This window comes from Papio anubis, chromosome 5, assembly GCF_008728515.1.
Source record: "Papio anubis isolate 15944 chromosome 5, Panubis1.0, whole genome shotgun sequence".
Classification (NCBI taxonomy): Eukaryota; Metazoa; Chordata; class Mammalia; order Primates; family Cercopithecidae; genus Papio; species Papio anubis.
In genome coordinates, this window is record NC_044980.1 from 100,144,719 (window position 1) to 100,160,625 (window position 15,907).

At 38.1% G+C, this 15,907-nt stretch overlaps 1 protein-coding gene across 2 annotated transcripts in view; it reads right to left on the minus strand.

The window, feature by feature from the left end:
* EFNA5 (ephrin A5) overlaps nucleotides 1-15,907 on the minus strand; it is a 298,647-nt gene that overhangs the window by 45,451 nt on the left and 237,289 nt on the right. For both annotated transcript variants that reach the window (XM_017959753.3, XM_009208851.4), the window contains exon 2: nucleotides 9,831-10,123. In XM_017959753.3, coding sequence (XP_017815242.1) covers nucleotides 9,831-10,123 — 293 coding nt within the window. The remainder of the gene's footprint in view (nucleotides 1-9,830; nucleotides 10,124-15,907) is intronic.

The following is a 15,907-nucleotide window of genomic DNA, read 5'->3' on the forward strand; positions in this document are numbered from 1 at the left end:
AGGCCTGCCTTACAAGAGACCCTGAAGGAAGCACTCAACATGGAAAGGAACAACCGGTACCAGCCATTGCAAAAACATGCCAAAATGTAAAGACCATCGAGGCTAGGAAGAAACTGCATCAACTAACGAGCAAAATAACCAGTTAATATCATAATGGCAGGATCAAGTTCACACATAACAATCTTAACCTTAAATGTAAATGGACTAAATGCTCCAATGAAAAGACACAGACTGGCAAACTGGATAAAGAGTCAAGACCCATCAGTCTGCTGTATTCAGGAGACCCATCTCACACGCAGAGACATACATAGGCTCAAAATAAAGGGATGGAGGAAGATTTACCAAGCAAATGGAGAACAAAAAAAAGCAGGGGTTGCAATCCTAGTCTCTGATAAAACAGACTTTAAACCATCAAAGATCAAAAGAGACAAAGAAGGCCATTACATAATGGTCAAGGGATCAATTCAACAGGAAGAGCTAACTATCCTAAATATATATGCACCCAATACAGGAGCACCCAGATTCATAAAGCAAGTCCTTAGAGACTTACAAAGAGACTTAGACTCCCATACAATAATAATGGGAGACTTCAACACTCCACTGTCAACATTAGACAGATCAACAAGACAGAAAGTTAACAAGGATATCCAGGAATTGAACTCATCTCTGCAGCAAGCAGACCTAATAGACATCTATAGAACTCTCCACCCCAAATCAACAGAATATACATTCTTCTCAGCACCACATCGTACTTACTCCAAAATTGACCATATAATTGGAAGTAAAGCACTCCTCAGCAAATGTACAAGAACAGAAATTATACCAAACTGTCTCTCAGACCACAGTGCAATCAAACTAGAACTCAGGACTAAGAAACTCAATCAAAACCGCTCAACCTACATGGGAAGCAGACAGCCTGCTCTGAATGACTACTAGGAGTTATATGAAATGAGGAATGCAGGCTCAAGAGATGGTTTAACAGGTGTGAGAACAAAGATACAACATGATCTCCTGGGACACAGTGAAAGCAGTTGTGTGGGGAAATTTATAGCACTAAATGCCCTGGGGGAAAAGCCAGGAAGAGATAGAAGTGTGCCTCCTAACATCACAATTAAAAAGAACAGAAGAGCAAGAGCAAACACGTTAGGAGAAGCTGGCAGAGGCTAGAAAGATCAGGGGCGGAACTGAAGGAGATAGAACACAAGCCACTCCAAAAATCATTCGAATCCCGGAGGTTGGCGATCATTGAAAAGTCCCAGGAAACAACAGGTGCTGGAGAGATGTGGAAAATAGGAACACTTTACACTGTTGGTGGGTTAGCCGAGCTAGTTCAGCCATTATATAGAAAACAGTATGGCGATTCCTCAAGGATCCTAGAACTGGATGTGCCATATGACCAGCCATCCCGACCACTGGGTATATGCAGGATTATAATTGCTCCTGCACTATAAGAACTACATGCCTACGTATATTTTGTGTGCTTTTATTCACAATAACGAACTGGAATCAGCAAAATGTCCATCAGTGACAGGTGGGATTAAAGAAAATGTAGCACATATACACCATGGAGGGAGGAGGGAGGAGGAGGAGGAGGAGGGAGGAGGGAGGAGAGGGAGGGAGGAGGAAATACTATACAGCAACAAAAAGGATGAGTTTTGTGTGTCCTTTGTATGGAGACATGGATGCAACTGGGAATCACATCATTGTAGCAAACATCTACGAACAATGGCCTGCCGTATTTCTCACTCGCCAAGGAGTAGGAACTGGGCCTAATAGAGATCACTTGGACTGGGGAAGGGGCATCACGGGAGCCCCTATCATAGGGAGAGAGAGATACACACCAAGGAAGTTATACCTGAAATCATAAATAGCGAGATGAATAGAGTGCTGTAAGAGGCACAAAATATGCATCTCGCTCCTGCGTTGTGGCATGGCCTTTTCAACTTGTTTTGTGCTCTCCTTGTCCAAAATATCTGAACCTGGGTGAAAGCCAAAACAATAAAGGGTTGTTTTCTCGCAGTTAAAAAGAAAAAGAAAACTAAATAGTTTTTAATTGACTAAGATATTGCTGCATCATGTATCACTGGAGTACTTACTATTTGACTTTTGTGCCATCTTTATTCTTCTTTAAATTTTTTTATTATACTTTAAGTTCTAGGTTACATGTGCACAATGTGTAGGCTTGTTACATATGTATACATGTGCCATGTTGGTGTGCTGTACCCATTAACTGGTCATTTACATTAGGTATATCTCCTAATGCTATCCCTTCCCCTCTCCCCACCCCACTTTTCCACTTTAGAAAACGTTAAAATTTGTCAGTTTCCCAACACTGCCTTTCCACTTTTCTGTATTAATACAAGTGTGTCTTAAAATGCCATGTGCTAGTACACATACTTGAAAACTAGAGGTGCACTAGTATTTGACCACAGTCCTACAGAACATTTCAGTTATAAACCTCTTCAATCTTAGCGAAGTTGATGCTACAGTAAATAATGCTAAAATAAGACTTCAGTAATCAAAAACATTTTTCAATAACAAAAGTAAAATGCGCACACACACTGAAGCAAATATTGAGTTTTTCATTGTAAGAAAGTACATTGTACTTACAAGTCATTTCCCCTGCAAGAGTAAAAGACAGTGAACAGTGAAAAAGATTACCTCCTGCTTTGATAATTGTGTCATTTTGACACTCTTCTATTTCAATAAGAAAAACTATGTAAAAAAGGTGATTGGTGTGAACTGTCCGGAGCAAAACAATTCTTAATGTAGATGACTAAAGTAAGGCACTGAAAAACCAGACATCAAAAGGAATGAAGAATTCCTTAGGCGTAATAACCCTAGCATAATGCTCCTTAAGAATATAGGAAATAGTCTTAAAACTTAATCTTTATGCATTTATGAAATTTTTTACTGAACTAAAATATCAATCTGGGATATTTAAGTTGCCTTAAATTTTCAAAAAATGCAAAACTTTTTGGACTTGGATTACTGAAGTTATTATTTTGGCAGTCAACTGGTTCCTTAAACAATATTTCATCAATTGAGACTCAAAAATCAGAAAAGAGCTGTGATTATTATACCCATTTTACAGAGGAAGGAAGTGAAGCTCAGTGAGGTTTGGTACAGTGCCCAAGGTCACACAGCTAGTAAGAGCACAGAAAGAGGATTCAGACCCAAAGCTACACTTACCAGAGTCTGTGCTTTCTTTAAAAAAAAAACAAAAAACAAAAAACAAAAACCAACAACAACCATGTTCCACTCTCTGCTTTGATGTTATGTATTCCTAGCATATTATTTTTTAAAGTACTAAAATACTAGGGAACTGCTGCAGAGGGTGCAGTAAAACTTGTGCCCTGTAATTTATCTGCTTTTCTAAAAAAAAAAAAAAAAAAAAATTAGACATTAAAAAAATTAATTGTTTTTTTGCCATATGTGGCTTATTATAGCATTTATCCATGCAATAAATATTTACTAACTCTTCTAGATGCTGTTTTCTATAATTTTTCATTGAAACATATAGCTTATCATCAATATTATGGCTAAGCAGATTCTCCATATTATGGAAAACTTGCACTTCTATAAAAAAACCTGTATTCTAAATTCTAAACAACTCACCTGCAAATAAGGTTTTGAAACACATCGAATTGTTAAATGAGGACTTTCTTCAAATTAGTTCTGTTTTACTAGTTTTACTGAAGATACTCTTAAAAGGTTAGTCAATAACTGTATTGTACAATCAAATGATTTCTGAAGCTGATCTTGATCATTTTAATAAGATAGTTCTTAGGAAGTTAGGTTACTTTCTTTTAAAAATTATACAGTGCATATTAAAATTGCCCAATGGCTTAAGATAAGACTGCAAACTTTCAATCTAAATACGTAAAGCTGAGAATTAGCAGTTAACCACATATATTTAAGCATCTACATACTATAGATTTTAAAATGATGCCCATAGTAACACTGAATGTCCCAGTAATAACTCAGATATAACAAATGCTGGAAAAATTCTCTTTTAGTATCATTTTCAGAAAATGACGACTGTCTTCTTTATTATAGATCTCTCATTAAAACATACTAATTCCTGAATCAAGTGTGCAATCGTGATTCAGGCTGGATGGTGACTATTCAGGACATTTAAGAATTTCTTAGAAAATGCAACTTTTCTGGTTTCTGAAGTTATCTGAGTTAAAAAGATCAACCCTCTGGGAAGATACAGTTGAAATATCTTCTGGAGATGGAAAAGTATCCTTTGGAGAGGAGAAAATGCAGGAATGTGTTTAAAATTTATCTTTCTACTATCTGATTCAGGGTTCCTAGGAAGTGTTCATAAAGTAGAATTCTCTAAACAGTAGATATCAAAGTGAGTGCTATTTGTTTCTAATCTGTGTTTTAAAAATATAAAGTGTATTTTTTCAAGTATAATAGACCCAGGATTTTATCTCTTCACTTTTTCTTTATTTTTATTTTTTCTGAGACAGAGTTTCGCTCTTGTTGCCCAGGCTGGAGTGCAATGGAACGATCCCAGCTCACTGCAACCTCTGCCTCCCAGGTTCAAGCAATTCTCCTGCCTCAGCCTCCTGAGTAGCTGGGATTACAGGTATGAGCCACCATGCCCAGCTAATTTTGTATTTTTAGTAGAGATGGGGTTTCTCTATTTTGGTCAGGCTGGTCTTGAACTCCCAGCCTCAGGTGATCCATCCACCTCAGCCTCCCAAAGTGCTGGGATTATAGGCGTGAGCCACTGCGCCCAGCCCTCTTCACTTCTTTTAGTTGCTTACTCACTTAACTTCCTCCCAGATCAGCTAGTTCTTATCTGTGTGAGCCTTTTTCAAATTACCTAACTTTTCTGTGCCTCAGTTTCTTCACCTGTAAATAAGGAAAAAGAACAGTTCTTCATAGTGTTGTTTTGAGATGGTGCCTGAAACAGAATACACGCTATATAAATTCTAGTTATCCTTACTTATTAAACATCTGCATGTGCCAAGCAATATAATACAGGGCAGAAAGCAGGAACAGCTATGAACAACCTACCATAAATATATAATGTCAGGGGTGATAAGTACCTGAGGAAAAATAAAGCAGAGTAAAAGTATAGTGAATGCAGAGAACAAGGTGTTATTTTTATATAGAGAGGTCAGAGTAGCCTCTTGGATAAAGACATTTTTTGGACACAGACCTAAAGAAAGTGAAAGCAAGGAACGTGAATGCCTGGGACAATGGGAAGCCGAGGTAGTGGGACAATGAAGTTACCAGGCCCTGATGTAGAGGTGTACTGGATAGGAGAGGGAGGAGCACGGGCGGCTGCGCAGACAGAATCAGGCAGAGGGTGGTAGCAGAGGAAGTCAGAGGCCGAGGGAATCAGGGAAAGTTCAGCCATGGAGGACCTTGCTGGCCAGGTTAGAGACTGTGGACTTTGGTCTGGGTGAGACAGGAAGTCACTGGAGAGCTCTGACTGAGCAATGCCATGAGTCGGGAAAACAGGAGCCTGCTGCACTGGTAGAGACCACAGACAATGGTGTCTTGGACAGAGCAGCTGGGAGAGAACTAGTTCAATAACCCTAATACGCCTCTCCACTCTGCATTTTCCCTAAAAATGTACCTTTAACTCTGATTTACTGAACACCTACTAAGCAAGGTATTGACCTGGACCACTGTACAGACATTATCTTTTACCCTAATGCTGCAGACCCTCAGATAAAATGTAATAAAATTAGGATATTAAAGCTCCAAGGATTTCTGAAGTCGATTATAATTATATTATTTTATAGATGGAGAGTTCAAACTCCAGAGAGATGAAATGATTTGCTCAAGATCATACAGCTAGTTAGGTCAAGAAAAGGACCTGGGACTCAGTTTTCTTTACTTTATAAAAGCATATATTCGAATCAGTGTTTTATGGAATTACAAAAATAACTTATTTCAAGGATTTCCCTTTTCCCATTCTGATGTAAAAATAACAGCAAAACTTCTCTCAAACATGTTCTCATTAGGTTAATATTTAAGAGTATCATTTCTAAAGTGAGTATTTTTTAAGTTTCTAAAAGGAGTATTTAAAAAAAACCAAAAAACAAAAACAGGGTTTTGCTATGTTGCCCAGGCTGGTCTCAATTTCTTGGCTCAAACAATCCTCCTACCTCGGCCTCCCAAACAGCTGGGACTACAGGCATGTGCTACCATATCCAGCTAAAATGTGAATTTTTGAATTTTTTAAAAATTACTGTTGCCTTTAGGAAGTCTATATAAACAACTATTGCCTTAATCAATTGGCAGTTCTGCAAATCTATCATTGATATAAATACCACCAACTTTCTGTAATTACTTTAGTATGCCAATCTCTTACCAAAATAACTCCTGTAGATTAAAAACAGTATTTATCAGATTCAGAGATGGCCCCAGTCTACCTTAGCAATAATCAGCAATTATAACAACTTAATATACTATCTGTTCCCAAGGAAAGGAGAATATAGCATAGAGTTATTCTTGGGAGTTAAAATAAAGGGACTAGAACTGCAAAGGATGTTTTATTTTTAAAGTAAATTGGAAGCTTCGTTTAGGATATTTTCAACTACCACAATTTCTTAATTTTATAAAACTCAGAGACATTAAGAAAGAAAGAAATCTGGTTGAGGATAAGGCAAATGTTGATAAGAATCCTCTGACTTGTGTCCTCTCTAAGTAACGAGGTGAATAGCTTGTTATGAAATCCTTTTCTTCCCTTCCTCCAAATCTGTGTTTGTATCTCAATTTTGGCACTCCACAGTTTCCACTATACTTAAGTCTTAAGTCTACTCCTAGTACCATAAAGCAGGGTGTTAGCTTTCTTTTTTCTTTCCATTTTATTTTTTATTTTTGAGACGGAGTCTCACTCTGTCGCCCAGGCTAAAGTGCAGTGGCTCAATCTCGCTCACTGCAACCTCTGCCACCCTGGTTCTAACGATTCTCCTGCCTCAGCCTCCCAAGTAGCTGGGATTACAGGCTCCTGCCACCGTGCCCAGCTAATTTTTGTATTTTTTTTTTTTTTTTTAGTAGAGATGGGGTTTCACCAGATTGGCTGGGCTGCTCTTGAACTCTTGACCTCGTGATCTACCCACCTGGGCCTCCCAAAGTGCTGGGATTACAGGTGTGAGCCACCATGCCCAGCCAGCTTTCTTTTTTCTAGGAAAAGTTAGAAGAGATTTTAAGGCTATGAGGAGCTAAGATGTACTCCTGTCCTAGCAAGAACATTCTGTGAAATTGACTGGTGGGCAGTGAAGCTTGTTCCTGAGATCAGCAATAGAGTTTCTTGTAACGTAGTAAGTGTGAAAATAGCTATTTCCCAATCATCTTGTTCATTCCACACACATTAGGGAAGAGGAAAATTCAACTGAGGGCCAATTCTCCCCTAAGAATCCTTTAGTTTAATTATGACCACAGTACATTAAATGTCTGTAAGACAACCATGTTAGCTCTGCTGCTCCTGACTGCAGTGGTGGAAGAGAGGAAACCCTTTCATTGCTAAAAAGACAGGGAAGGATGCCTTTTCGGGTAGAAAACATGGCTGAAAATTCAATTTAACTGAACACCAGGCCACTGTGCTTCTTGTAAATGAACATCTTTTTGCTGCTAATTTTGTGCTATTTTACCTTTCATTAAAAAAAGTAATTCAAGTTAAACTCAGCTGAACAGCAAAAAGCTCTTCATATTTTGAAGCATTTTGGAACAATTACTTTGACGGAAGCCCTTGACAGTTAAATGACTCCGTTAAATGAATGTTATAGAAGTCACATAATGATTTTTAGTGAAATATTGAATTTAACCACAAATGAGGAAAAACCAGTCATAAGCGCTATGGCTATATTTGAATAACATCTTGCTCATGAAGCTGAATGAATTCTATAATTTTTAATAATCAGGCAATCAACTAGTTAGCTGGTGGGTATGTTTCCCATCTTGGTGCTCTCTATTCATTTTTTATTTTTGCTTTTATTGTTGTTTTTTTAATCTGAGAAGCCATTAAGAAAATTTCAAAACTAGCAAGAATTTTCTCTTAAATTGGTACAGTATTTTACAGTTAGACAATTAATGAGTTGCTGTCCCACAAGTGAAGTCCTCCTCTTTCCTTTTTCTCATTTGCTGAATGAGATTCTTTCACAAAGTAAAAAAGCAACAAAAGTCAAGAACATGCTGCCTGAGAAGTGTGAATTCAGTGTATGCCAGTGCTTCCTGCATCTGTGGGACTCAATATTCCTTTTCTTATTTTATGGATCAAATGTGAGATAGTATCAAGGCTTTTTGCATGTTTTCTCATGACTAATAACTGAAATATGTACTGAAATAATAAAACTGGTACTGTTCAATTTCCTTTTTAAATTCAATTCCAATATAAGTGAGAGTTATTTTGATGGTGAAATCTGACTTATAAAATTCTGTTTTCTGGAGAAGGAGAGGAGCTAGAAATCCCTGTAGACTCAAACCATGTGAGTTGTGAGTGGGTAGGGACATTTGGACTGAAAAAATGAGTCAGAAAAAAAGAATGTTCTTGTTTGTCTGGCAAGCTGGGGTGAAAGTCGATGCTAAACATACTGAGTGGTATAACTTGGATCTCTACCCACTGCGTGCGGTTGCATTTCCTGATTCTTCCAAGCAGGTGAGGCACAACTGTCTCCATGTTCTCACTACTCCCTGCATTTATCTTCATCATCAGCAACTGTCGATTTATACTTTAATTGCCTATTTACATGTCTGCTCCCCAGTAAAAGGTCACTCCCTAAGAACAGGGAATATCTTTTCATCTTGCATCCCCCAACATTTCTCAGTTCAGATTAAGCTGTCCAATAAATGTATTTTTTAACTAGTAAACTTTTAACCTCTTTGGTTGACAGTGAAAATACATGGAAAAGGCCAGATAGTTTAAATATAAATACTAAAGTCCAGATACACAACAAGCTGCTTAAAGTAGCTATTACCTATAATCTTGCTACTCAAAGCGTGGTCCACAGTTCAGTAGCAGCAGCAGCATCTGGGAGCTTCATACATCCAGAATTTCAGGCCCTGCCTTAGACCTTCTGAGTCAGAATGCATTACAAGATCCCCAGATAACGCTATGCACAGTGAAGTTTGAGAAGCATTTACCTATAACATATGATAGCAGGATGTCTGAAGAAGTGATGGGTACATAATGGAGAAGAAATAAGGTCAGGGATTCTGATTAATACAGAAGTCTACTGAGAAAGTTTTAGAGCTCCCAGGACAGAGTCACTCAATGCTCACAGGTGGGAAACTCGCTCCTACCAGTTCCCTTGGAACCCCTTCTAGACACTTCTTCACAACTCTTTCCTGTTTAAAGACAGAGCTGCTCTTAAAAATGATCTTTTCTCCTTGGTGCAAAGAGAGCATTTATCGTCAGCATGCTGACATTTCCAGGAGTTTTGGCTTCCTCCACTGAAAATGTGGATGATCGAAAGGATATTGCTGACACCTGAATAAGAAATCCAATGACTCCAAGCTATGTAAATTTAATTATTTCCTTTAATTTTTTTTCAGGAGTCTTTTTTCTTTTCCTGAGCTTTGGAGAAGTCCTGGCAATTTTCATTTAAAAGAAATACAAGTCAGCAGTGGTTCACTGAACAGGCTGACACATAATTTCATAGGGGGAGAGGCGCTCTGTCTTTAATCTAATTTGTGCTCTCAATTCCCAGCTAATGTATCTAGGGATCCTGATGTATGCATTTACAAGGAGACATCTGTAATGCAGAGTCCAGCTCTCTGCAATTCTCTGAAACATGGGTAAAAAATTAGTCTGGGCTCTTGCAGCTGCCCTACAACACGATAAATCTCTATATACTCACAGATGTAGAAATATTCTCGGCCTGGCCTGAATTCAAATCCTAGAGAAAAGGGAGTGAAGAGCTGGAATTTTTCAGAGAACTTCAGCGGTCCATTTGGAGAGTGAGGCCGGTTACATTCCCATCTCTTGAACCCTTTGGAAGTGTGGTCGCAGGCACTGTAGCCATCAAAGTTCACCATGTAGAGGACATAGCGCTCAGTCTTATCTTCTGGGACGGAGTCCTCATAGTGAGGGCAGAAAACGTCCAGGTAGTCATTGATACAGACATCAATGTGGTAGTCACCCCTCTGGAATCTGTTAGAAAAAGAAAAAACATGTGATAATTCATAGAGAAGGGGCTTTCTGCTTGGAATCAGTGGTTAAGCTATTCAATAATTCTGGAGCTAAAGCATCTAGTATAGTAAGTTGTTACTGAATGCCACTATGATTTGGGGCATGGTTTGAAATGCTGCAGTTCCCAATCCAAGCCACAAAAGGCCATTTTACAGAGGGATCCCATTATATTTGTTTCAAAATATCCTACAAACTAAGTGCTTTGCTTTCATTTTAAATATTATATTAAATATCACTCTTTCAAACTGTGGAACTCTATAGAGGTACTAATGTGCTGTTTTCCATGTTTCATTATTAAAAATCATATATTAAAACAAAGTTCTTCTATTTTTATAATAGTGTTTCACTTAATAACTATTTTTGAATAAATGAATGAGGAAATTAAAGAACAAATAAATGACTGAATTGTTTTTTGTTATAGTTGAGGCCATTTTCCACTTTCTATGCAAATGAGAATTAGAGCCATAAAATTGGGAGAATTTGAATCACAACATTTTACAGTTAGAAAGAAAATTCCTAAAACACTTCCATTTTAGAGAAAAATAAAAAGACATAAAGATGAAGCAGTGAGTGATGGAGCGAAACCTAGTGTGGAGACTTCGGATCCCAGTTCAGTGCTTTTCTTAGATCTGCTACGTCAGAAACTTATTTTAGTGCATCTCGCTTTCGATGCAGCATCTTTTCCATATTGAGAAAACAACTCATCTAAATCAAATGACTTTTCCCCTCATTTCTTTTAATTCTACAGGTCATGTTCTAGAGCTGGGCTGGTGAGTAATGAAAAGTAACAAGGCCATTGAAAATAGCCAAAGCCATGGCAAATTCATCCTAGTTAAAAATGTACACATGTGAATACACACCCTCCCCACCACAAACACCACACTATCTGCTTCAATTCTCGTCTCACAAAAGTCTTGCTTATCTGCTTTAACTAATGTGTCTTTCCCCAGCAGTTGAACAGTATTTCCCAAAACACAGCGATGTGTGAAACAGGAGCTGTTATGCATACAACTTTTAGTCTAAAATCATGGTGGAAAAGCCTACAAAACTCCTTTGTTTTTAGCTGGTGAGGAAATTCTTCTCTGATCCCTTAGAAGTTTCATCATAAAACTGTTACTGCTGAAAAGCAATGCTCATAAAGCCATATAATCTCTGAGCTGGACAGTCTGAGCGTGAACACTTCCCAGTGGCAATGAGACAGTCTATTCCATTTTTGGACATCTCTAAATGTTGGAAAGTTTCTTCTTATATTCAGCATAAATCCGCTTCTGTGTAATTTCTACCCAATGGTCCTACTTCTGCTGCCTGGAATTACAAAGAACAAATCAAATTCCTCTTCTGCAAGGGAGTCCATAAAACTTTTGAAGATGTCAGCTATATCTCTCTGTATCTTCCTTTCTGCAGACATTTGAAAATCTTGATTCCTTTGGTTCTTTCTAGTATAGTTCCCAGGCTCCTCATCATTCTAGATTCTTGCCCTTTCTCATAGCCTCCAGTTTCCCAGTATATTCCCTATAAAATGCTGCACCCGAACATTGACATAAAAACGACCTCTCACAGCTTTGACCAAAGTCCACCCCAGGAGAAATATACCACCTTCTAGCCGGGTACAGTGGCTCACCCCTGTAATCCCAGCACTTTGGGAGGCCGAGGCAGGCAGATCACTTGAGTCCAGGACTTTGAGACCAGCCTGGCCAACACGGCGAAACCCTGTCTCTACTAAAAATACAAAAAATATTACCCAGGCATGGTGGCACATGCCTGTAATCCCAGCTACTTGGAAGGCTGAGGCACAAGAATCGCACAAACCTGGAAGACGGAGGTTGCAGTGAGCTGAGATCACACCACTGCACTCCAGCCTGGGTGACAGAGTAAGACTCAATCTCAAAAAAGAAAAAAGAAAGAAATATACCACCTTCACTCTGGATGCTAAATATTCATTGATAAGCCAAGATACTCTTCTGAGAGACAACATTGTGAAAAAGTGGTGACACCATTCGTTTTGACTGAGTAGACCTAGATTTAAGAACTGGATCTGCTGTTGGTTGAGTGAGAGATTCATAAATCATTCTGAGCCTCAGTTTCCTCATATGTAAGTTGGACTAATCATGAGAACCTGCCTTCCTGGCCTCCTGTGGCTGCTTCAAGACTTAGATAAGGAAATGTATGGAAAGAACTGTGTAGATGTAAACCACTGTTACCATCATCAGGATATACCGAAGCATATGAAAATAAGTAAATAAAATATTGATTTAAAAATAATAGCAGCAAGAACATACAACAGAGATAAAAATAATATCTATATTTCCCCTTTTAAAAATTCAAAAGGAAAATCATATAGAAATGTTAAATTCTGTCCTTAAATGTCAAATGATCCATCGAAACTCCACTTGACCCTTGCTCTTGAAAAGCAGCATGCTGATTTACACAAGAGAAATAAGGAAAAATTCTCAGAATATTCACTTTTCAGCTAGAGGATCCCAAAATACATAACCATTTTTTTAAAAAAAACCGAAAACACTCGGAAGTATTTATATTTGCAGTGATCACGGGTTTACTTTTTCTTCATTACTAGCAGACAACGATTTGTCAAGATGCAAGGAAAGCCTGTGTTGCTTTTAAAAGATTTTTGAACATCAAGGTAACATCACTGCCAAAGTACAGAGAAAAGACACTGCAAGGTTCAGATAAAAGGGTGCTGGGATATGAAGCATCAGCACTCAGAGTAGCCTGACAGTTTTGGATAACAGCCAGACAAGAACTGCAGCAGAAGGCAATGCCCAGATGCACTTTATATTATTATATGATTATTATAGATCTTAAAGAGATTCAAGGGGGAAGTTTTTTCTTTCCCTAAGTGTCACTCATTTTAGCTTCTACTAGCATTTGGCACTGCTCAAAGTGAAAGTAAAAATTAAAACTGCCATTGTCTGGACCCATTCTGCTACTCCTTTATTCTACAATTCCTTTATTCCACAACTGAAAACAAAAAAGGCAGTTTCTTGATGCCTAAAACTTTTCTCTCCTTTCCTAACTTTTATCCCTGTTAATGTGCTAAATTTTTACTAAAGCAAACTGTGAGGTTGAAGACACATTCTACTTTGTGTTGACCAGCTATCCCTTCTGGTGACATTTTATTTTGCATGGAGTGTTAAGTGAATTACTGTGGTACCTATTTTAAACATGTGATTGCCCCAGAAATTACTATTTCTTTTCTTTTCTTTTTTTTTTTTTTTTTGAGAGGAGTCTCGCTGTGTCACCAGGCTGGAGTGCAGTGGTATGATCTCGGCTCACTGCAACCTCCACCTCCATAGTTCAAGCAATTCCCCTGCCTCAGCCTCTTGAGTAGGAGGGATATAGGCACGCGCCACCACACCCAGCTAATTTTTGTATTTTTAGTAGAGACAGGGTTTCACCATGTTGGCCAGAATGGCCTCGATCTCCTGACCTCGTGATCCGCCCAGCTCGGGCTCTCAAAGTGCTAGGATTACAGGTGTAAGCCACTGTGCCCGGCCACAATTACTATTTCTATCCTTTTAGCCATACGACAAAGAAAAGATGATGATTCACTATAGAATCAATGTACACTTTTGTTTCAGATCTTAAATTTGTATAGTTTACTAATGTAAATTTCAAAGGGTGGACAATATAAATATTTTTAAAATGACAAATTGGAACTCATAAAATGTATCTACATAACGTACTCAACTATAATCCAAAGAAAAGTTTAGGATCAGATATGCTAATGCTATTAGGTTGGTGCAAAAGTAATTGCAGTTTTTGCCTTAATATATCAAATCATGTTCTCTGGGTATAAAGTCGAATGGAAAAATTCTTTTCTGGCTATACTGTGAAGGAGCACACAAGTTGGCTAATATTAGAGTGCTTATTATATTACATTCATTACCTCAACTTAATCTCTATTACAATGCCACAGAATAGCCACTATTATTACTACACCCATTTAAAGATGAGGAAATTCAGATTAAGAAGTCAAGCAACGTGCCCAATATTACACAAGTAGTAAAGAAAAAGGGAAGGCAGAATTCAAACCCAGTCTGACCTCAGAACCAAAGCTCTTCACTTTTCCATTTTGTGAGAGATTAAATTGCTAGAGCCAAGTCCTTAGGTCAGCTCTGTATTCCTCCAGAGGGACCCATTTTCATTATTGATGAGGTTTCAGTTCTTTCCTTCATTCACTGATGCAACAAACATTTGCTGCATCCAGGATCTGCTATGTGCTTTACATATGTTATCGTATGAAATCCTCCAAACAACCCTATTGTGTAGTTTTAATTAGTTTCACTTTACCAATGAGGAGAGGACATTCAGAGAGGGCATTGTCCAACTTTTTATAGCTAATAAATAGCAGAGTTAGGATCTGAACTCAAGTCTTACATGGTTCTGAAGCATATTCTTGTCCTCCTAACCACAATGGTTCCAAAGCTTCACCAGCTATAGTAACGACCCTCTTAAGAGTTTGGGTTACCTTTATATTTACACTGATCTTCTAGCAGAGCATTGCAGCAAGGTGTCCCAGCCCTACTGTCTCCTCCATGAGGTTTGTCCCAAACTCCTAAACTGGAAAGCTGAGGGGTGTGTCAACATTTAGAATAAGCCTCAGATTGCAGGGTTAGCTCCTGACTCATCCTTTCACAGAATAACATGTCAGCAGCCATTCACATAAAGGGATCTTTTTTCCATCAGGAAACAGCTTTCATGAGCTCTAGCTCATATTAAAAGAGGAAACTGACATCTAGGAAGACTGATTCTGCATGCCAATATTTACAAATGCCATGGGTAACACAGCCATTGCTTTAACACATTTGTAAATTTCTTGGAAATTTTCTTGTAAATGTCTTCTCTTTGTGTCTTATTCTTAATTCCATCCATTGTATCAGCAGTTCTATACCTCTCTCTGAGATCACCACATAATTTTAACTATAAGAATATCTGGCTCTATACCAAGCCAGCAATAATTACAATACAATCTCTACTAAATTATCACAGTGCTTCACAATGTAAAAGCACGCTCGGTTGCCATACTTAGAAAAGCAATTGTGTTTGAGTAAAACAATTACTGGGCTGCCTGTTTTCACAGTGCAAAAGTCTCAAGAGTCAAGAAACATCTCATATGCACAAAAAGATGGTCCCTGCTCCCCACCAGACTGCATGGCCACTTAGGTCAATGTTCTGTGAAAATAAATAGTTGACCCTTGAGCAACACGGGTTTGAACTGCATGGATCCACTTACATGTGGACTTGCTTCTACCTGTGCCACCCCTGAGACAGCAAGACCAATCCCTCTTCATCCTCAGTCTACTCAATGTGAAGACAAGGATGAAGACCTTTAGGATGATCCACTTCCACTTAAAAAGACTAAATATATTTTCTCTTCCTTATGATTTTATTAATAACATTTTCTTTTCTCTAGCTTACTTGATTATAAGAATACAGTATATAATATGTTTAACATATAAAATATGTGTTAATTGACTGTTATATTAATGGCAAGGCTTCCAAGCAAACGTAGGCTATTAGTAGCTAAGGTTTTCAGGAGTCAAAAGTTATACGTGGATTTTCAACTACATACAGGGTCAGTGACCTTAACCTCCCACATTGTTCAAGGATAAACGTCATATTATATGTACTCTATTATGGCAAGAATACATTGTACACATTTATCAAAATTTGGCAGTAGACTGGTTCAGAATCAATGTCATATATATTATGAAAGCGTAATTT